Source organism: Callospermophilus lateralis, chromosome 2 (genome assembly GCF_048772815.1).
Source record: "Callospermophilus lateralis isolate mCalLat2 chromosome 2, mCalLat2.hap1, whole genome shotgun sequence".
Classification (NCBI taxonomy): Eukaryota; Metazoa; Chordata; class Mammalia; order Rodentia; family Sciuridae; genus Callospermophilus; species Callospermophilus lateralis.
The window spans coordinates 203,233,916-203,256,319 of record NC_135306.1 but is presented as its reverse complement, the minus strand read 5'-3'; the positions used below and the strand labels follow the sequence as shown (position 1 = coordinate 203,256,319).

Below are 22,404 nucleotides of genomic sequence, written 5' to 3'. Positions count from 1 at the left end.
GATGCAAAAGGAATAGGCTTTTGCAACACAATGGGCAATATGATTTAGAAGTGACACAGAGAAGGAAGGAAGTCACCAACCTCACCTTTTGTGAAAGAGAGTAATAGTCACTGTTTCAAATGTCTGTGGGGAAAACAGGGCCCTCAGATTTTAGTTAAAGTAAGGAGGCAGAGAAGCAGCTCAAATTTAGGGGGATTTGGTCTTCAGGGTTCAGAACTTACAGATTATTCAGTGGAAGTATCTGCATGGTGAAAGAAGGGAGATCTGGAGTATTATTTCCATGGGATGCCACTGCCATAAACTACGAAGCTGGGGTGAGGGGATGTGGCTGCCTTTGGGTCATCAAATCAATGGATAGGTGAAAATAGGTATGATGGATTTACTCATTATAGGTTCATTTACTGTATCAGTCCATTTTACTATTACTATAATAAAATACCTAAACCTGAATATCTTTATAAAGAAGATATAAATTTAGCTCACAGTTCTGGAAATTTAAGGGGATGTTGTCAGCATCAGCTAAGCTCTTGTGAAGGCCTACTGGTGGATGGCATCACAGTGGCAGGAGTGTCTGGGAGTGAGATCATGTTTCAAGAAAAGAAGCCAACAGGAACTAACTAGGGTCCCAGGAGAACTGCATTAATCCCTTTCATATTTCCAGTGACCTATAGACCTACCACATGGCTGCTCCTCTTAAAGTCCCACTGCCTCAACACTAATAACACTGAAGACCAAGCCTTCAACACATGAACCCTTGGGGGATAAACCACAGCACTCACATTAGGCCACCAGACAATGGCTAGAGGTCTTTTTCAACTTAAAAGGTTGGTGGTAGATTTAGCAAATTATATAAATATAAATGTTAAGAAGGAGAATATAATAATGTTGTGTGCCTAGAAATACACAAAAATCAACTGGAAAACAATTTAGAACTTAAGAAATTAAATAGAATACCCATTACAAAAAACTAGCATCTTGACTTTCCTGTCCAACTGTAGCCCATTTAAAAAAGTAATGGAAAACACTTACTGTAGCAACAAAATATTTAAGTCATGGAATAAACTTAATGAGATCTGTAGGAAGCATTTCAGAACAGTGCGAGATGGGTTGGGGTTGTGGCTCGGCGGTAGAGCACTTGCCTAGCACATGTGAGGATTTGATTCTCATTCTCAACACCACACACACACACACAAAATAAAACAACAGTATGAGACACAAAAAAGATTTAACCAGATGCAGGAATACATTACTTTCAACATACTGATTTCATTTCCTTTGGATATTTCTAGAGCATGTGGTAGTTATGTTTTCTTTTTTTTTTTGGTATGGCTGATTGAACTCAGGAGCACTTTACCACTGAGCTCCATCCCTAGTCTATTTTATTTTGGTGGGTAGAAGGGACAGGGTCTCATTAAATTGCTGAGGATATTTGTTTTCCTAAGTTACCCAGGCTGGCCTTGAACTTAAGATCCTCTAGGCTCAACCTTCCAGGTTGCTGGGATTATAGGCATAGGCCACCATGCCCAGCCTCTTTTTAAAATTTTTTGAGGAACCTCCCTACTGTTTTCTGCCAAGGCTGTCTTTTCAGAGGCAACCTCTTGTAGTGCTTTTGGTTGTTTTCTGCTTTGAGTTTTTTTTTTTTTTTTTTTCTTTTGTATGGAGCATTAAACCCAAGGATGCTTAACCATTGATACATCCTAGCCCTTCTTATTTTTTATTTTGAGACAGGATCTTGCTGAGTTTCTCAGAGCCTTACTAAGTTGCTGAGGCTGGCTTTGAACTTGCAATTCTCCTTCCTCAGTCTCCCAAGCCACTGGGATTATAGGTGTGCACCACTGCGCCTGGCATGCTTCTAGATAAGAACATGATTATACCGCTGCTTTAAAATTTTTATTGATTGATTGATTGATTGTGCTGTTGATGGAACCCAGGGCCACAGGCAGGTCAGGCAAGCACTCTACCACTTAGCTACAGCCTTAGCCCCTCATTTTGTATTTTAAAAATTTAAATATTAATAATACATAAAATTAAGATACAGTTTTCTTTATTCCCTTCACTCTTTTATTTTTTTTATTTTTTGGAGGTACCGGGGATTGAACTCAGGTGCACTTGACCACTGAGCCACATTCCCAGCCCTATTTTATATGTTTATTTAGAGACAGGGTCTCACCGAGTTGCTCTTCGAGTGCTTCACTGGCTTTGAACTTGTGATCTTCCTGCCTCAGCCTCCCAAGCCGATGGGTTTACAGGTGTTTGCCACTGTGCTCAGCTTTTTTTTTGGTATTGAGATTGAACCCAGGGGTAACCACTGAGCCACATCTCCATAGTGAGACAGAGTCTCACTAAGTTGCTTAGGCTGATCTTTAACTTTTTTTTTTTTTTTGGTACCTGGGATTGAACTCAGGGGCACTCACTACATCCTCAGCCATATTTTGTATTTTTTTTTGAGTCAAGGTTCTCACTGAGTTGCTTAGTGCCTTGCCATTGCTGAGGCTAGCCTTGAACTTACAATCCTCCTGCCTCAGCCTCCTGAACTACTGGAATTACAGGCATGTGCCACTGTGCCCGCCTCCTTTTTTATATTTTATTTAGAGACAGGGTCTCGCTGAGTTGCTTAGGGCCTCGCTAAGTTGCTGAAGCTGGCTTTGAGCTCTTAATCCCTTTGTCTCCGCCTCCTGAGCCACTGGGATTATAGGTGTGTATCACCATGTCTGGTTATTCCTTTCACTCTTTACCCACAGTTTCCCTCCTTTTATTATCCTAATAATTATATCATAATTTTTGGTTAAAAAAATGACCATTATTCAGAGTTAATATTGTTAAAACGTTCATACTACCAAAAGTCTTAAACAGATTTAATGCAATTCCTATTATATTCCAGTGACATTCTCCATAGAAATAGGAAAAGCCGTCACAAAATTCATTTGGAAAAATAAGAGGCCCAGAATAGCCAGAGCAATCCTTTTTTATTTTTTTTTTGTGGTGCTGGGTATTGAACCCAGTGAATGTGAGGCAAGCACTTTACCAATTGAGCTGTATCCCCAGCCCTAGGCAAAGCAATCCTTAGTGAGAAAAGTGAAGCTGGAATATCAATTCCAGACCATAAATTATACTACAGAGCTATAGTAACAAAAACGACCTGGTATTGGCACAAAACCAGTCATGCAGACCAATGGTACAGAATAGAAGACAAAGAATCAAACCCACATAAATACAGTTATCTCATATTAGACAAAGGCATCATAAACACACATTGGAGAAAAGTTAGCTTCTTCAACAAATGGTGCTGGAAAACTGGAAACTCATATGTAGCAAAATGAAATTAGACTCCTGTCTCTCAACCTGCACAAAACTCAAAGTAGATCAAGAATCTTAGGTATTATCAGAGACCCTGCACCTACCAGAAGAAAAAGTAAGCCCATGGGGTTGTGGGTTGTGGCTCAGCGGTAGCGCACTTGCTTAGCATGTGTGAGGTACTGGGTTCGATTCTCAATATCACATACAAATAAGTGAAAATTAAAAAAAGTCCATCAACAACTAAAAAAATATTAAAAAAAAAAAGTAAGCCCAAATCTCCATCATGTCAGCTTAGGAACTGAATTCCTCAACAAGATTCCTAAAATACAAGAAGTAAAACCAAGAATTAATAAATGGGATGGAATAAAACTAAAAAATTTCACAGCAAAGAAAACAATCAAAAATGTGAAGAGAGTGCCTACAGAATGGGACAAAATCTTTGCCACCTGCACCTCAGATAGACCATCAATCTCTAGGACATATAAAGAATTCAAACATTTAACACCAACCTCCCCCCTATAACCCAATAAATAAATTGGCAAAGGAACTGAATAGGCACTTTGCAGAAGAAGAAATACGATTGGTCAACAAATATATGAAAAAATATTTAACATCTCTAGCAGATAGAGAAATGCAAATTAAAACTACACTGATATTTCATCACACTCCAGGCAAAATACCAATTATTAAGAATACGAATAACAATAAATGTTGGCAAGTATGTGGGGGAAAGGTACACTCCTACATTGCTGGTGAGACTGCAAATTGAGGCAAACGCTCTGGAAAGGAGTATGGAGATTCCTCAGAGAACTTGGAATGGAACCACCATTTGACCCAGTTATTCCACTCCTTGGTATAAACCAAAGGATTTAAAATCAGCATACTCTAGTGACACGACCACATCAATATCAATAGCAGCACAATTTATAATAGCCAAGCTATGAGGCAACCTAGGTGCCCTTCAATAGATGAATAGATAAAGAAAATGTGGTATGTATACACAAGGAATATTACTCAGCCAAAAAGAAGAATGATTTTATGACCTTTGCTGGTAAATGGATGGAATGGGAGACTGTCATGCTAAGTGATAAGCTATTATCAGTTAACCAAAGGCTGAACGTTCTGATATGTGGATGCTAACACATAATAAGGGCAGGGGGCGGGGAGGAGGGAAGAATAAAAGTTTACTGGATTAGACAAAGGGGAATGAATGGAAGGGAGGAGGGATGGGATTAGGAAGGACAGTAGAATAAATCAGATATAACTTTCTTATGTTCATATATGAATACATTACCAGTGTAACTCCACATCATGTACAACCACAAAAACAGGAAGCTATACTTCATACATGTATGATATGTCAAAATGCATTCTACTGTCATGTAACTAAAAAGAATAGATTAAAAAACATTTTAAAAGGCCATTATTTGTCATTTTGTTGGTAGATATGCATCGGTGTCTCTGTTTAAGTACTGCATCCATGGATTCAACCAATCTCAAACTCATAAACTTTTCAGCATGATCTAAATACTTCTGGGTTGTTTTATCATTCCTGGGGAGGCCTTCCTTACATCTAGGAGTTGAGTGGTGCTGGAGTCTGGACTGCTCCTTGCTTGCCTGGTGGATAGCTCTCATTCAGCAGCCTTCCTTTGCCACCATCCTGGCAATTTCATTTCACTTTACTCAGTTGGGTCCTGTTTAATCTTTGGATTATTCACTTCTAACTATCCATTCTCTAAAAGAGGAAACTTTTTTTGAGGTCTTCTAAGAATATTTTAATTTTATCCTAAACTTATGGAATGGAATTATTTTCTCTTAGAATTGCGAAGGTATGGTTTCATTGTCTTCCAGTATCCACTGTTGCTGCTAAGTCTTGAGTTATCTCATTACTGTTTCTTTGTTTTTTATTGGTTGTTCAAAACATTACAAAGCTCTTGATGACATATCATATTTCATACATTAGATTCAAGTGGGTTATGAACTCCCTTTTTTACCCCAAATACAGATTGCAGAATCACATCGGTTACATCATTCCTGTTTCTTTGTATGTGACGTGTTTTCTTTCTGGAGTTTGTAAGGTCTGTATTCTTGGTATGCATTCATGGTAAAGTGACTTAGTGTGGGCTTTTTCTTTTCCTTTTTTAAGAAATATCTTTGTTTATTTTTATGTGGTGCTGAGAATCGAACCCAGTGCCTCACTAGTGGGAGGCGGGCGCTCTACCAATGAGCTCCTGCCCCAGCCCAGTGTGGGTTTTTTCTTCTTTCTGGTAAATTTGTATCCTCAAAGAGATAAGATGTTGCAACTGAAAAATAACAGAATGATATTAAAGAGCAACATTCAGAAATAAAAAAAGATCTGGAAATTAGAACTATAAGAATAAAAATGAAAGATTCAGTAGGGGAGGAGTTAGAATATAAATTGGAGAAAAATTTCCCAGCAGTTTGAATAAACATACAAAGAGTAGAAACCAGGAAGGAGGGAGGGAGTGAAGGAGAAAGGGGAGGGAGTGAAGGGGAGAGAAACAGAGTGGGGGAGTGAGGATGGGAGGAGCTAGAGTGAGGAATGTGAAGGAGCAGGGAGGGCACACAACAGAAAAGGATCAATTCAGGAGAATTTTAGCATATTAATAATAGGTGTTAAAGAACAGAAAATGAAAAGAAAGAAATTAAATTTTTTTTTCAGTTGTAGGTGGACTTATTTTTTTATATGTGGTTCTGAAGATCGATCGTACCCAGGGCCTCACATGTGCTAGGCGAGCGCTCTACGGCTGAGCCACAACCCTATCCCCGAAAAGAAAGAAATTTGAAAAGGACATTATTTTGTCTTTGCTGCTTTAGGATTTTCTCAAATGTGTGATGATCTTTGGGTGTCTGTATTTAAGAGTGGGAACTTGGTAAGAGGGCAGGTCTTATGTATTGGTGTGGATCATAGTGATTGGGTAAGATTACTAACTATTTTGTTGACAACTCCTAAATATTTGTCTTTGCAGAAGTTTATTCTTGGGCTGTCATTTTCCCCAGAGATTTCTTTGATCTTCCAGTAGAATGAGAGGGCTAAGGAGTCCCACCTCAGCATGTGTTTTTTTTTGTTGTTGTTGTTGTTGTTGTTTTGTTTTAACCAGCTGGGCAGGTTCTTGTACTCCCCATCAGAAGACTCAGATAAAGGCACAGCTGCAGCAGAAATCAGACTCTTCATTGGGATGTTTTGTTCCAGTGAGAGACACAGCACTGACCAAGAGAGTGTCAAGCTGGCTTTCCAGACAAGAGGAGAGAGCCAGTCTTATTCTCATGGAATGGGTGGGTTTGAGTTTAGGAATATTAATTGCCTTTAGATGAATTTTAGAAGGTGTTTTTCTTTTCCTTGATGAGCACTTTAACCTTGAGGAAGGAATAGTCAGCCAGTCATCCAGGTGCCAAATGTTATCTGTCACACTAATTCTATGCCCTACATAAACATCTTTGCCCTGTGATAGGGATGAGTTGCTGTAGCTGTTAAAAGAGCACATAGGTGTGAAATGGAAAAGAACACAAATCATGACAAGTAATACTTCCTGGGAATATGCGACTTTGGGGATTCCTCAGTAGTTTTATCCTTTATGTTTGCCTCGGACAGGCTGGTGGGATCATCCTACCATAATGATGCATGTGGTTTCTGAAGCTAGTAAGGTTGTATGTGGATGAGTAAGGCACATACCACGCCTTTAATTGCTGATAGGCTATGAGTTGAACTCCCTGGAGAGGGTAGGAACTCTCTCGTTCCCCCCTCCTCAGAACTTTTGCTTTACTAAAGGGTGCTGCTTTCCATGGGAGTCTCTGACTCACTCACTTTGACTTAAGTACTGGTGTCCAGTAAGGTAGTGGACTCATTCCTAAGCCCATCTGAGCTTGGTGTCCAAGGCTAGGATTTTTGTTTATTTATCCTCTCTAGACAGTACACCTTTCATCTTCTGTGGTAGTCCAGAGAACATGGGGCTGAGTGGATGGAATCTGGGTGTTTAGGTGCTCTCTGAAGAGATTTGCAAACATTTCTATAGTTGTCAGCCTCATTCTTCACATCTCTTCTGCAAGGTAACTGCACATTGATAATTTCTGAGCCTTTAAGGGATTCTCCTAAGAGAATCTGCTTATTTCTTATTGGTTCTTTCCTCTCACAGAATTCTTACAGGGCATAGAAAGCTAAAATTTGACAGTTATCTGTCTCTTTCAGAGTGTTTTGATAGTTCTATTTGCTGTCATGTTATTTCCCATCCCTTTTAGACTGTGAGTTTATAATTTTTTTTTTTTTTTTTTGGTAGTAGGAATTTGAACCCAAGGGTGCTCTACCACTGAGCTAGATTCCCCAGCCCAGCCCTTTTTATTTTTTATTTTGAGATTGGGTCTTGCTAAAATTGTTGAGACTGGCCTCAAAGTTGCTATCCTCCTGTCTTAGCCTCCCAAGTTGCTGATATTACAGGGTCTGTCTGACATTACAGACACTCTGTCTGTCTCTGAGTTTATAATTTCTATTTATTTATTTTGGAGTGCTGGGGAAAGAACCAAGGTCCTCACACATGCTAAGCAAGTGTTCTATTGCTGAGCTATCCCCCGCCCCAGTTTATAGCTTTGTTTTGTTTTGGTACTGGAGATTGAACTCGGGGGCACTGGACCACTGAACCACCTCCCTAACCCTATTTTGTATTTTATTTAGACACAGGGTTTCACTGAGTTGTGTAATGCCTCGCTTTTGCTGAGGCTGGCTTGAACTCATGATCCTCCTGTCTCAGACTCCTGAGCCACTGAAATTACAGTCATGTGACAGACCCCAATTTCTAACTTTTAAATATCACTTTGTTATACTTTTAGTGAGACTTCACAAAAAAACAGGTAAATGTACTTGTAAACTCTCCACTTGAATCATTGATTCAGTCATTTGAATGTCATGAATACTATGGCCCTGTACTTTTCTTGCTGCTTCTTGTTACAAAATACAAAACCGGCAGATGTTCTTGCCCTCCTGTGGTTTAAGTGTTTGTTGTGAAGATTGACACTATTCAAGACAAGTATTGAGATGTAGTATATTATGTGTGATTCCCCTCTCTCATATCTCATAATGGTTAATGTTAGAAAAATAAAAAGGACACGGATTAGGAAATACTATGTGGAGAGTTGTAATCTTTTTAGGTATATGGTTATGGAAAGTTTGTTCAGAAGGACTGTTTGAGTAAAGACCTTAAGAATCAAGGGAGCCAATCCCAAGAATTTTTTTTTTTTTTTTTTTTGTACCTTGGAGCGAACCCAGGGGTGCTTAAACATGAGCCACATGCCCAGCCCTTATATTTTATTTTGAGACAGGGTCTCATGAGTCTGGCTTTTAACTCATGATCTTCCTGTGTCAGCCTCACAAGTTGCTGGGATTACACATGTGTGCCACTGTACTTGAAACCTAAGGATACATAGGTTCAAGATATATATATACACACACATATACACATACATACATACATTCATACATATATATATATATAGGCAAGAACACTGCAGGCAGAAGGAGGAACCGGAATAAAGGCCCTGAGGAAGCTTTGTGCCCAGTGTGTTTGAGGCATAGTGTGAGAGGGACCAATGTGTCTGGATCACAACATAGGGACTAGTTTTAATACTAAGTGAGGTTGACAGAGTTGTGAGCAGAGTCATGCTATGTTCTAACATTATGTATAGCAGAGCTGCTGTGACTGCTGTCTTGAGAATAGTCCATGGGGAGGCAAGGGCTGAGGTGGGGAGACCAGTTAGAAGGCTGTTGCAGTATTCTAGCCCATGTGGAAGTACTCAGTGGTTGGATTCTGGTTTGACTGATGAATTGGGATATGAGAGAGGGGAATCACCAAGATTATTTTAAGGTTCATAGCTTCTGTGGTCTTTTAAAACTATAGAACTTTGGTTTTTTTGTTTTTTTTTTAAAGAGAGAGAGAGAGAGAGAAAATTTTAATATTTATTTTTTAGTTTTCAGCAGACACAACATCTTTGTTTGTATGTGGTGCTGAGGATCGAACCCGGGCTGCACGCATGCCAGATGTACACGCTACCGCTTGAGCCACATCCCCAGCCCACAACTTTGGTTTTAATATTAGTAGTATCCAGTCTGTTAAATGAATACTTTCTAAAGAATAACATAGAATTATTTTAAGTTATTTTGCTTTACAAACCAAAGCTCTTCTTTTTTTAAAGCTCTTCACAGAATACGGTCGTCTGGCAATGGATGAAATTTCCCAAAAACCCTTCCAGGTAAATTATTAACTATGAATGTAATCTTTGTTTTTAGTTAAAATAAATCAGCAAATGATAGCTCACAGACTAAATGTGGCCTGTTGCCTGTTTTTATATGACCTGTGAGCCATACACACACAAAAACACACACACACATTTTAATTTTTTGCAGTGCTGGGGATTGAACACACAGCCTTATGCATGGTAGGCCAATGTTCTACCACAGAGCTACATCCCCAGCCCTGGTTTTATTTTTTATTTTTGGTACTAGGTATTGAACTCAGGGGTACTTGACCACTGAGCAGCATCTCCAGCTCTATTTTGTATTTTATTTACAGATAGGGTCTCACTGAGTTGCTTAGTGCTTCAGTTTTGCTGAGGCTGGCTTTGAATTTGTGATCCTCCTGCCTTAGCTTCCCAAGCTGCTGGGATTACAGGCATGTGCCATTGCACCTGGCTCCCAGCCCTTGTTTTTATATATTTTAATGGTTGGGAAAAAAAATGAAAATAGGAATAATATTTAAGACATAAGTAAATTATCTGAAGTTCAGACATCAGCAATAGCTGAAGTGTTAGTGGGACATAGCACATGTTTATGTGTCAGCTATGGCTGCTTTCCTGTTACAGTAGCAGAGTTGAGGAGCTATTTAAAATATTTACTCTCTTGCCTTTTATAGAAATCATTTGCTGACCTCTGCATTAGCTAATTGTTTCTTGAGAAAGCACAGTAACCTCAGTAAGACTAGAGGTGCCTTAATATGTGAACATTATTTCTTTTCCTTCCTTCTTTGTTTTGGTATTGGGGATTAAACTCAGGGATGTTTTATTGCTTTACCATTGAGCCTACATTCCAAGGCCTTTTTATTTTTTCTTTTGAGACAGGGTCTTGCTTAGTTGCTGAGGCTGACCTCAAACTTGTGATTCTCCTGTCTCAGTTTCCTGAGTAACTGGGATTACAGACATGTGCCAGTGTACCTGGCCTTTTTTTTTTTTTTTTTTTTGGTTGAGTGTCTTGCTAATGTTGCCCAGGCTGGTGATAAAACTTATGGGCTCAAGAGATCATCCTGCCTCAGTCTCAGGAGTGCTAAGACTACAGATGTGTTCCAAGCCTGGCTGTTTCTTTTCCTTTTCTAATGTAAGTAACAGATCTGATCTTATGATTAGCTGGTGCCATGTCATTTTTTTTTTTCTTCTTTCTTTACTACATGCCTCCTACTTGCCTTTAGGGCAAAGATTTGAATTTAATGTTTCCTTTTTTTTTTTTTTTTTTTTCTGTGCTGGGACTTAAACCCAGGTCCCCACATATGCTAGTCAAATGCTCTATCACTCGGCCCTACCTTCAGCCCAAATTTAATGTTTTCTTGGCAGTCTTTTTTATTTCTGTTAATCTGTAGGAATGAAAATAACAGATGGGATACATTGACCTCACATTTGGCTTAAGCGTGTCATTTATAGAACAGAAAAATTGTTCAGCACATGTCCTTGCCTCCTTTGTAGAAATCAGCATTAAGCAAAGAACTACTGCCATTATTATCTTGAAAATGCATTTATGCCATGTTATATGTTCTCTTTTTTCTAAATAGACACTGATGTTTTTGGTTCGAGACTGGAGTTTCCCCTATGAATACAGCTATGGACTGCAAGGAGGAATGGCATTTTTGGATAAGCGTTTACAGGTAATTGGAAAGAAAATCTCCTGGGGAATTTTCTAAAAGTATTGAAAGCTTTCTTATTTGCCTTTGGCTGTTGTATTTAAAACAGATAATTGAAAATGATACTAAATGTATTAAATATATGTATGAATCTTAGCACAAACTAACATAATTTATTCATGATATAAAAGAACCTGGGTGGGGGCTGGGGATATAGCTCAGTTGGTAGATTACTTGCCATGTATGCACGAGGCCCTGGGTTCAATCCCCAGCACCACCAAAAAAAAAAAAAAAAAAAAATCAAAAGAACCTGGGTATGAAATGCACAGAGATCTGTAGAGAAGAACTTTGAGCAAAAACCCAAGTGTGTTTATAATCTCCATTTCACATTTTAAACCAGGTTCTATATGTGTCTTTAGAATGTTATATTCAGAATTTTAGTTCTGTTATTTTATTCAAAATTCATATTTGTTTTGACATAGATATAAACAGACCTAGCCTGTTCCCCCAAAACCAAAGCACAGGAGTCTTTAATCACTATTAACTGGTTAGACCCTCCTTCCATCCTATAGAATCTCTGTTCTTAAGCACTGTGCAGTACTCTTTTAAATTATTTATTTATTTATTTAATGGGTGCTGAGGTTTGAACCCAGTGCCTCACAAATGTTAGGCAAGCGCTCTTCCACTGAGCCACAACCCCAGGCCTGTGTACTCATTTTTTTCTTTAGTACCTCTTCTTCTTTTTTTTTTTTTTTTTTTAGAGAGAGAGAGGTAGAGAGAGGCAGAGAGAGGCAGAGAGAGAGAGAGAATTTTAATATTTATTTTTTAGTTATCGGCGGGCACAACATCTTTGTCTGTATGTGGTGCTGAGGATCGAACCTGGGCCGCACGCGTTCCAAGCGAGCGCGCTACCGCTTGAGCCACATCCCCAGCCCTTTAGTACCTCTTCTTAGTTAGCTATGGGAGAGTCAAGCATGGTTAATCACATTCATGCATTTACTGCTTCTTGGGGTTCTCAGGTTTTTTTTTTTTATTGTTGTATGTAATCCATCACAGCTGGGAAATCTTTCCTTTGTCTCCATTCTAATGGTTCCTGGTGAAGAAAACCAAATAGTCTTTGGTTGATAAATAGTTGTTCTTCATTGGCAGGTGAAGGAACATCAACATGAAGAAATTCAGAATGTTCGAAATCACATCCACTCATGTTTCTCCGATGTTACCTGTTTTCTCTTACCACATCCAGGACTCCAGGTGGCCACAAGTCCTGATTTTGATGGGAAATTGCAAGGTGTGTTACAGATGTTGTTACTCTAAACATGTGACTTGATCTTTGGAATTAAGTAATGACTAATAAATGTCAATTAAAAATTAAGTGAATAGTTGGCCAGGTGTGGTGGCTCAGGCCTATAATCCCAATGGCTTGGGAGGGTGAGGCAGGAGGATTGCAAGTTCAAAGCCAGCCTCAGCAATTTAGCAAGGTCCTAAGAAATTTAGTGAGACCCTCTCTCAGAATATAAAAAGTACTAGGGATGTGGCTCAGTGGTTAAATGCCTCCGAGTTCAATCCCTGATACCAAAAGCGATCAAGTAGTGAATGCTTAAGAGAAATACAATAGTCTATGTGACCATCAGAATTAGTTTACCGGGGCTGGGGTTGTGGCTTAGCGGTAGAGCGCCCACCTAGCATGTTCGAGGCCCTGAGTTCAATCCTCAGCACCACATATAAATAAATAAAGGTATTATGTTCAACTACAACTAAAAAAAAAAGAATTAGTTTACCCTAATTTCTTCATCTGAAATTGTGATGGTTATATTCATCAATGATCTTTCTAAGAGATGTTATAATTATTGATTTACAAGAGATGGAAGTGAGGGGCTGGGGCTATAGTTCAGTGGCAGAGTCCTTGCCTAGCGTGTGTGAGGCACTGGGTTTGATCCTTAGCACCACTTAAAAATTAACAAATAAAATAAAGAAATGCTCTTAATCTGCTATTACAAAACATAATGAAAAAAATAGATATGGAAGTGCTAAATAAAGGAAGGCTATTTATCAAGTGAAGTTATCTTCCCAAGTAAAGGTACCATGATGCGTGTTGTTTTCATGTTGTGATTATAACAAAACCTGCCAGGTCAAGTTTTAATATCAGGAAGTGGATGGCAGGTTAGAGGAATTAAGAATTGGGACTCTTAGGTTTCATTATCTTATTTTTGTTCCTTATTCATCAAGGCATTTTGTTCCTCATTCATTAAGTCATTTAGTGGCTGGCCCACAGTTTACATGTGCTAAGCTGAGTAGTTTGTTTATAAGCTGCTCAGTTCCTGGTAAAGTGTTGATAATAATAGCTACTAGTTTTGGAGACCTAGCTGAGTTGCCATTGCTATGCAAGGTGCTTTCATACTGAGGCTCCCAATAATTTAATGAAGTTGATGTCATTTCCCTTAACTTACAGATGAAGAAATTGGTAAAAATTAGGCATGTTAAGTAATTCAAAGTGCTCAGTGAAAGTGTAGGGTAGATTCACATTCCAGATTCTGATGTCCCAAAGCTGTACTGTTCAGAAATAGAAATTCTTTGTTGTTTATGGGAAGTCTTTAAGAGGATATGTACTATTTAGTTACCAGAGGAACTTGCCTTTCAAAGTAGAAGGTTTTCATAGCTTCATATTAAATATAAAATGCATCATTTTTCACTTTATTTGATTTAGTGGATCCAAGAAAATGAATGTACTTAACCAATTCAAGACTTACAGTCTAGCTGATCTTAGTATCGCAAAAGGAACCCACTTTTAGAGATTAATCTTTGACCTTCTATTGTTACTTATATGATAATTTTAAGTTGTTGGCAGCATTCTTGAAGAGGAAACTTGCAGACTGTTATATTGTGATTGAAAAATCCACGATTAAGATCTGGCTTTGGGGTTGGGATTGTGGCTCAGTGGTAGAGCTCTCGCCTCACAAGTGCGAAACCCTGGGTTAGATCCTTAACACCACATAAAAAAAATAAATAAACAAGTGAAAAAAAGATGTTGTGTCCAATTACAACTAAAAAATAAATATTAAAAAAAAAAGATCTGGCTTTGGGAGAGAAATCTTCTTAGGCAAACATGAGTTAGAAATCTCTTACCTAATAAAAGAAGTTGTGAGGGAATTTTCAGAGTTAGGTAGGGAGGAAAAAGTTGAGCGTGAATTCGCATGTATCTGTGTGTAGGTTATATATACGTATGTGTGTGTGTATTTTTGTTTTGGTATTGGGGGATTAAACCCAGGAGCACTTTACCATTGAGCTCCATCTTAGCCCTTTTTTAATTTAAAAAATTTTTTTGAGAGTACTTGGGATTGAACTCAAGGACACTGAACCACTGAGCCACATCCCCAACTCTATTTTGTATTTTACTTAGAGACAGGTTTCCGTTGCTTGGTTTTTTGCTGAGGCTGGCTTGGAACTCCCAATTCTTCTGCCTCAGCCTCCCGAGCTGCTGGGATTCCTGGTGTGCACCACCGTGCCCAGCTAGGTCTTTCTTTATTACATGAGAGAGTAAGTTCAGGAGTAAATATAGGGGGACTGGGGTTGTGGCTCAGTGGTAGAGTGCTTGCCTAGCATATGTGAGGCACTGGGTTCGATCCTTAACACCACATGTAAGTAAATAAAGGTATTGTGTCCATTTACAACTTTAAATAAATAAATGAATAAATATAGGGCTGGAGGTATAGAGCTCAGTGATAGAATGTTTGCCTAGCATGAGGCCTTGGGTTTGATCCCCAGCACTGCAAAAAGCAAAACAAAAAATGGTCAGAATATATTAATGAAAACACGGGCAGCATCACAATAATCAAAGCACGAATGTGTTGGTATGAGCTATAAACCTTGTAGTACTGGGGCAGTATCAAAATTTAAAATGTCTATGTTCTTTGATATCCAGTATTCTCCTTTTAGGAATTTATCCAAGGAGTTTTCCAAATCAGTGGACAAAATGTATGTCCAAGGCTAAAACTTCACTAGCATTATAATTATGGAGAGTAGTTGGAAACAACTCAAATGTATGTTTATCAGGAATTGGTTAAATTAAAGTACCTCGGTACAGAGGAATAAAATGTGGTCCTTAAAAAGGATAAGATATTGGGCTGGGGTTGTGGCTCAGCGGTTGAGTGCTCAGCAGTTGAGTGAGACCCTGGGTTCCATCCTTAGTGCCACATAAAAATAAATAAGTGAAATAAAAGTTTTGAGTCCAATTACAACTAAAAAAAAAAAAAAAAAAAAAAAAAGGATAAGGTATATAGGTGGATCTATATGTATTTACAAAGAAAGATTTTCATGATAAATTATTAAATGTAAAAAGATTGCTCAATACCATATGTAGTATGATCCTGTTTGTTTTAATAAACATATGTTTTTTTAAGTACTTTTTCAATAGAAAGATTTGAAAAATGATTTCCTTTTTTTGCTTCATTTAAAAAATGTCATTAGTTAAATAGTCCTCTGTGTCTATGAGGATTGCTTGTGAAGAATTCTTTTAGGGCTGGGCGTGGTGGCCCATGTCTGTAATGCGGGGCTGTGGTAGGAGGATCAAGAGTTCAAAGCTAGCCTCAGCAAAGTCCAGGCACTAAGCAACTCTGTGAGACCCTGTCTCTAAATAAAATACAAAATAGGGCTGGGAATGTGTCTCAGTGGTCAAGCCCTTGAGTTCAATCCCCAGTACCTAAAAAAAAAAAAAAAAAAAAAAGGAATTGTTTTAGTTCTGCGAAAGTTTACGTATAGCCATGTGCCACATAATGACATTTCAGTCAGTGACAGACTGTATACCCAGTGGTCCCAAAATATACGTGGTCCCATATATATTTTTACATAGCCTTCATATGTAGTAGGCTATCTCATGCAGACTTGTATAAGAACGATCCATGAGCTCACAAGAGGAAATTGCTTAAATGAAGCAATTCTCAGGGGCTGGGATTGTGACTCAGTGGTAGAGCATTCGCCTAGTACATGTGAAGCACTGGGTTTGATCCTCAGCACCAAGTAAAAATAAATAAATAAAATAAAGGTATTGTGTCCACCTTCAACTTTAAAAAAAAAAACAAAAACAGTTTTCAGATTGTCTCCCTGCTGTTAAGTGATGCATGACTGTACTTTTTAGAATTGGAGATGGATATTTTGTAATTTAGGAAACCTTTTAACCACATTGAAGCATTTTGAGTGAAGAGTAGATGCTAAATTGCAAACAACAGGTGACTTTTTTGAGTGTTTGGCTGGTGCTGGCCTAAGACCCACAGCCTTTTTTACAAGACACCTGTAAGTAGAGCTGATGTATTTAAGTAATTCTTTGGAGAACCTTAATGTAGTTTCTATAGAAAATTTAAATTTCGTAAGAAGCCATTTCTACAGATGTTTCCTCAAATCTTTTAGGAATTGTTTTAGTGGTTTTATTTTACTATACTTTTAAAGATTTGACTACTTACTCAAACAGCTACCAAATACCATCTTCATTTGTGGTGTAATAGAAACTGAGCTGCTGCTGCCTGCTTGTATTAATTAGCTAGGAGATTTAGCTGCTTTTTAAGACCCCATTTCATCAGACACAATTTGACTTTGTCATTAGTATAAAGAAAAATGTCTTTTCCTAACTACTGTAGTAGGGAGATGAATATAGTTACTGTTTAGTTAGAAATTAAACAGAAAGGTTTGTAGAGCACAATCTTAGACATCATGAGAGACTGAGCTTATCTCTGTTGGTATATAGTTTTCAAATCTATTCTGATTTGAAATAATGTTAAACATGAATGGCTTAGGATCTGTAAATGTTGGTAAAATGCAATTTGTAGTACCTATATCCTGCCAGTTCCCTGCATGAAATATTTTTTGGAACAGTCTTTCAGTATGATAAAAATTGAAACCATAAAATAATTTAAATAGATAGTACATTCCTATGTTTAAAATTCCAAAAAGAGTTAAGCTTTTGGTGAAAAGTCTCTTATTTTTTATAAGCTTCCAGAGTTTCTTTAGTATATGCAAGCAAATATGAATTTACATAGGATTTATATTTTATTTTTTGCTTTACTGGGAATTGAACCCATGGCTTTGTGCATACTAGGCAAATGCTCTGCCACTGAGCTATATCCCCAGCCTTTTTAAAAATTTTACTTTGAGACAGGGTCTCACTAATTTGCCCAGGTTGACCTTGAACTTGGGATCCTCCTGCTTCAACCTCCCTAGTTGCTGGAATTACAGGTGTGTACCATTATTATGAATGGCAGATACTTTTTTAGTGCAAGTTTATAAGAAATTTCTCTCACTTCTTTTCTTGAAATTTTGTGCTTTAAATTTTAATATTATAAAGATCCCCACAACAGAGATCTTGTTTGTGGGGTGTTAAAGAATTCTTACCTTGTTATGAATTCCAGCCTACTTTATTTTCAGCTGGAAGTTGGGAACTCAGGAAGATGTTAGAAGATTATACAAATAAGATTTGTCTTTTAATTTTGCTTCTTTACTGTTGGACAGGCTAATTTTCACTTTAAGAAACTAGCTCTTGTTTGATCACCTTCCTGAATCCTCTGTGGGAACTTTGTAGAACCTGTAAAGCGTAGTCACCTTTCCTGACACAATGGTTTTTTTCATCTTGAGGTAGCCCAGAGAGTTATCTGAGGAGATAATACGAAATAACATGAGGCATAGGGGCTTCTACCTCTTCTACCTCTTAAATGTTAACAAAAATAAAGCATATTAATGAACAGTGATTTCGGGTTGATATCAAGGACTAGTGAGAGGGTGCAGCAAAAGCCTGAGACAACTTAAAAGGTTGTTTATGTGGGTTAGTTTTTTTGGGGGGGAGGGGAGGTGCAGGTGATTGAACCCAGGGCACTTTACCACTGAACCACATCCACAGGCCCCCTCCCCCCCTTTTTTTAAAATTTTGAGACTGGGTCTCACCAAGAAATTAAGCCTGACCTTGAACTTGCTATCCTCCTACCTCAACCTCCTGAGTCACTGAGGTTACAGGTGTGCGCCACTTTGCCTGGCTGTTTATTAGTTTCTGAGATCTTATTAGTAACATTGTTTTAAAAATTGAAATTTCTTGAACAGTTAGGGACTAGACTGAATATCCCAGAATGGAAACCAGGATAAGAATATTTTATATATTCTTTTCTGAACTAGAGAGGACTTCACATGCCAGAAGGGAAGGAGACAAATAGAGGTGCATTTGAACAGAGATCTGTCAGCATCCTGGTACTATCCAGGAAGTATCAAACATACGTATAATCTGGGATTCCTCTCACTACTTTTCAGCAATCAAATGTTAAAATAATTGGATACACCATGAAGTTTGTGTTTATGTTCACTTTGGTTAAATAAGGCTGTTTGGATTCTTGTCTCCTTCTTCATGGTTCTGTGAACAGATATTGCTGGTGAATTCAAAGAGCAGTTGCAGGCGCTGATACCATATGTATTAAATCCATCTAAGTTAATGGAAAAGGAGATCAATGGCTCAAAAGTTACCTGCCGTGGACTGTTGGAATATTTTAAGGTAAATATGGGTTTTATATTTAAACTGTTTGATTTTTGATAAAACTAATCTAGGTTGTAAACCATCCTGAATTTTAATATTCTGAAACTTCAAAATTTCCTGGAGGAGATGGTGACATGCATTTTGAGACCTCAGTGCCCTTCCCAGAATGGGCCGCTGGGTGGCAGTATGGGTCTAGGAACAAAATGGATGTTCTTTGCACTCTCTTTGAGGAGTGTTTACAGTTGCATAAGGAAGATGGTTCTTCAAGGAAGATGGTGTGGACAGGAGATGGGTAGGAAGTTGTGACCCGACTACCTCCAGGCGGATGGTCTCTCTGCCCAGGTTGTGGTGAGACCAGTGTGCATGGGGAGTCTGATGGGAAAGGGTTGTTAGGCTTTTGCTGCTTGAGAACATTTTTAGATAAAAATGCTAACATGCACTCAAAGGTGTGTTGTGTTTTTGCTAATTCCTGGTTGTTGATGTAGGTCTTTAGGAAATTGCAGTTGTATGGTCCCCATTTCAAAAAATTAGAGCATGATTAAACTATGACAGAATGACTTTTCTCATAATAATTCTTATGTTTATATTCTAAGGCATATATTAAAATTTATCAAGGAGAAGATCTGCCTCATCCCAAATCCATGCTTCAGGTAATCAGTCCTTTGATATCTTAAATGGTATCCTTTAATTGCTCAAGTTGTTGCAGTTACAGTAAAACAGAATCCTGTAAGAAGAGAATGAAACAACTCGCCTTTCCCATAATGCTAGATATGCTGATGTTTAGCACACCTCCTGCACTGTGGGTGCCTTTTGGTTTTCTTGTCTTCATTCACAGTAGTACAGTTAAAACAGGTTGGCCTCTTCTTCCTGTTCTTCCTCCCACATAAACTCTGGGAAACATTGCTTCATTATGCCCAGGCGAAGCATACCCACTGTACTAGACAAGTGACTTCTAGTCATCTGGGGTTTACTTCAGTAGGACATGTCTTGACTTGTCTACTTACGATGCACACTGTTCAGGTTTTTTATTTTCAAGTAGAAAAAAATTATTTGTTTGAAACACTTTCTGACTTCATTTGCTGAACATAAGGGCATTTATTGCCAAATACTGATTTCTTTAGTAGCAAAACATTTTCACAAAGGTAGGTAGAGCCTGTGATTGACATCATAAAGATACGTGTGTGTGTGTGTGTGTGTGTGTGTGTTTATTTGCATCTATTTCTTTCTTTCTTTTTTTTTTTTTTTTTTTTTTTTTTTTTTTGTGGTGCTGGGTATTGAACCCAGGGCATTATCCAAGCTAGACAAATTCTCAATTCTGTGCCACTAAGCTATATTCATAGCTCAAGCCTTTCTTTTTTTGGTACCAGGGGTACTTAACCATTGAGCCACATCTTCAGCTGTTTTTTTACATTTTATTTAGAGATGGTTCTCACTGAGTTGCTTAGAGCCTTGCTAAGTTGCTGAGGCTGGCTTTGAACTTGCAGTCCTGCCTCAGCCTCCTGAGCTGCTAGGATTACAGCTTTCATCTATTTTTTTACATTTAAAGTTGAAGCATAGGAAATGATGTTTTCCTTGACTTATGGAGTTTTAATTCATGCTAAAGATTTTAGATCAAAGAAACATGTTTTGGTAGAAAGTTTGGTAGAAAACGTGTAATTTATTCATTAATTGATGATATATGAAGACCTGAAAAATAGCAGAAGGTCAGTAAAAAAAATGAATGGGGAAGAAGGTAAGGGATGGTTTTTACTTGGTAAAAAGAAGGTAAGGGATGGTTTTTACTTGGTAAAATGGAAGAATTTGTAATTCATGCTTTCATTTCTTAAAAGGCCACTGCTGAAGCCAACAATTTAGCAGCTGCAGCCTCTGCCAAGGACATTTATTATAATAGCATGGAGAAGGTATGTGCTGCATATTCCTTTTTCTGAAATATGTGTACCCTGTGCATTGTTGCTTAATTGAAAAGTCCAAACTCGATCCTGCTTAGTGCATCTTCTGATGAGGCAGCAGAGCTGTTTTCAGGTCCACCTGGTGATCGGGGCCTTCTGATTATTAACATTTCTAACCAAGGTTTTATTACAGTGCAACTGCTCTTTCCGATTACTAGTACTCTGATGATTTAAGTGACTTTATTAGCCTTGATCGTCTCTCTAACATTAAGTTCTAATATTTTAAAACATCTTCTATGTCTTTTCACTTGTTTTATTCAGCACTTGTTTTTGAAGGAATTTTCAGTATACCATTTTTATTCTTTTTAGGTTTGTGGGGGCGAGAAACCTTATATGTCTCCTGACATTTTAGAGGAGAAGCACTGTGAATTCAGACAACTGGCTCTGGACCAATTTAAGAAGACCAAGAAAATGGGTGGGAAGGATTTTAGCTTTCGCTACCAGCAGGAGCTGGAGGCAGAAATCAAGGAACTCTATGAAAACTTCTGCAGGCACAATGGTAGCAAGAATGTCTTTAGTACTCTCCGAACCCCTGCAGTGCTGTTCACAGTCATTGTTATTTTGTACATAGCCTCAGGCCTCACCGGCTTCATTGGTCTCGAGATTGTGGCCCAACTGTTCAACTGTATGGTTGGACTGCTGTTAATAGCGCTCCTTACTTGGGGGTACATCAGGTATTCCGGTCAATATCGAGAGCTGGGCGGAGCTATTGACTTTTGTGCAGCATATGTGTTAGAGCAGGTAAGTGTTTTTGCTGGCTGAGAGTTGATAATGGACAGATATTTGTGTTTCTATTATATCTCAGTTTGGGAGAATTTCATATTGAAACGAAGCATGAGAAACTTACCTTGTTCATTTTTTTATGATGGATTTTATATATTATTTTTCTTTAGAATATTAATATTCCTAATATTTTGTTTCCTTGCCTAAAATTAGTCTTTAATGCAAAAAGTTTTGAAGTTGGATGTATTTGTTCCTCGTGGGACACTTTTAAAATTACATGCTCTTTAAGCACAATTTCAGTGTAATTCTCTTCTATGCCCACTCCCCTGATTAATTTGTTTCATGAAAAATCAAGAGCTTTGAAAAAAATAAGAACTCAACAAAATGTTCTGTTTTGAATCCTATTGGGTTAGAAAATGGCCTCTCCTTCATTTAAAAATCTTGCAAAAAGCCAGTGGCTTGGGCTGGGGCTGAACCTCATTGGTAGAGCGCCCACCTCGCACATGTGAGGCACTGGGTTCCATCCTCAGCACCACATAAAGATACTGTGTCCAACTACAACCAAAAAAAAAAAAAAAAAGAGCCAGTGGCTTTTGGCATTGGCATGTTCTCCAATTTTATAGATCTTTTTTTTAAATATTTTTTTTTATTATAGATGGATACAGTATCTTTATTTTTACTTTTACTTGGTGCTGAGGATCAAACCCAGTGCCTCACCCGTGTGAGGCAAGTGCTCTACCACTGAGTCACAATCCTAGCCCCAAATCTTACAGATCTTTGAGCCTGGCTTGTTTCTTTTCCTGAGTAACATGAACAGATCAGTTAGGTCAAGTAGCATATGAAGCCAGGCAAGCCACCCACACTTCCCCAGCTATGGGGCAGATGCTCCACTGACTCTTGGGAGTTAGCTGTTGCCATAGCCTTCCCTCACCCTGCATTCTCATTTTCTTTCTTTTGCCAGCATACTGATGAGGAAAGTTTATTTTCAAGGACTGTCTTGGGTTCTGTGTTGTATTTCATTAACTTACATATTGAATAAATG

At 38.2% G+C, this 22,404-nt stretch overlaps 1 protein-coding gene across 1 annotated transcript in view; it reads left to right on the top strand.

The window, feature by feature from the left end:
- Atl3 (atlastin GTPase 3) overlaps window positions 1-22,404 on the top strand; it is a 49,137-nt gene that overhangs the window by 25,678 nt on the left and 1,055 nt on the right. The window contains exons 6-12 of the mRNA XM_076847416.2: window positions 9,499-9,555; window positions 11,121-11,213; window positions 12,339-12,477; window positions 18,581-18,708; window positions 19,284-19,340; window positions 20,520-20,591; window positions 20,949-21,380. Coding sequence (XP_076703531.1) covers window positions 9,499-9,555; window positions 11,121-11,213; window positions 12,339-12,477; window positions 18,581-18,708; window positions 19,284-19,340; window positions 20,520-20,591; window positions 20,949-21,380 — 978 coding nt within the window. The remainder of the gene's footprint in view (window positions 1-9,498; window positions 9,556-11,120; window positions 11,214-12,338; window positions 12,478-18,580; window positions 18,709-19,283; window positions 19,341-20,519; window positions 20,592-20,948; window positions 21,381-22,404) is intronic.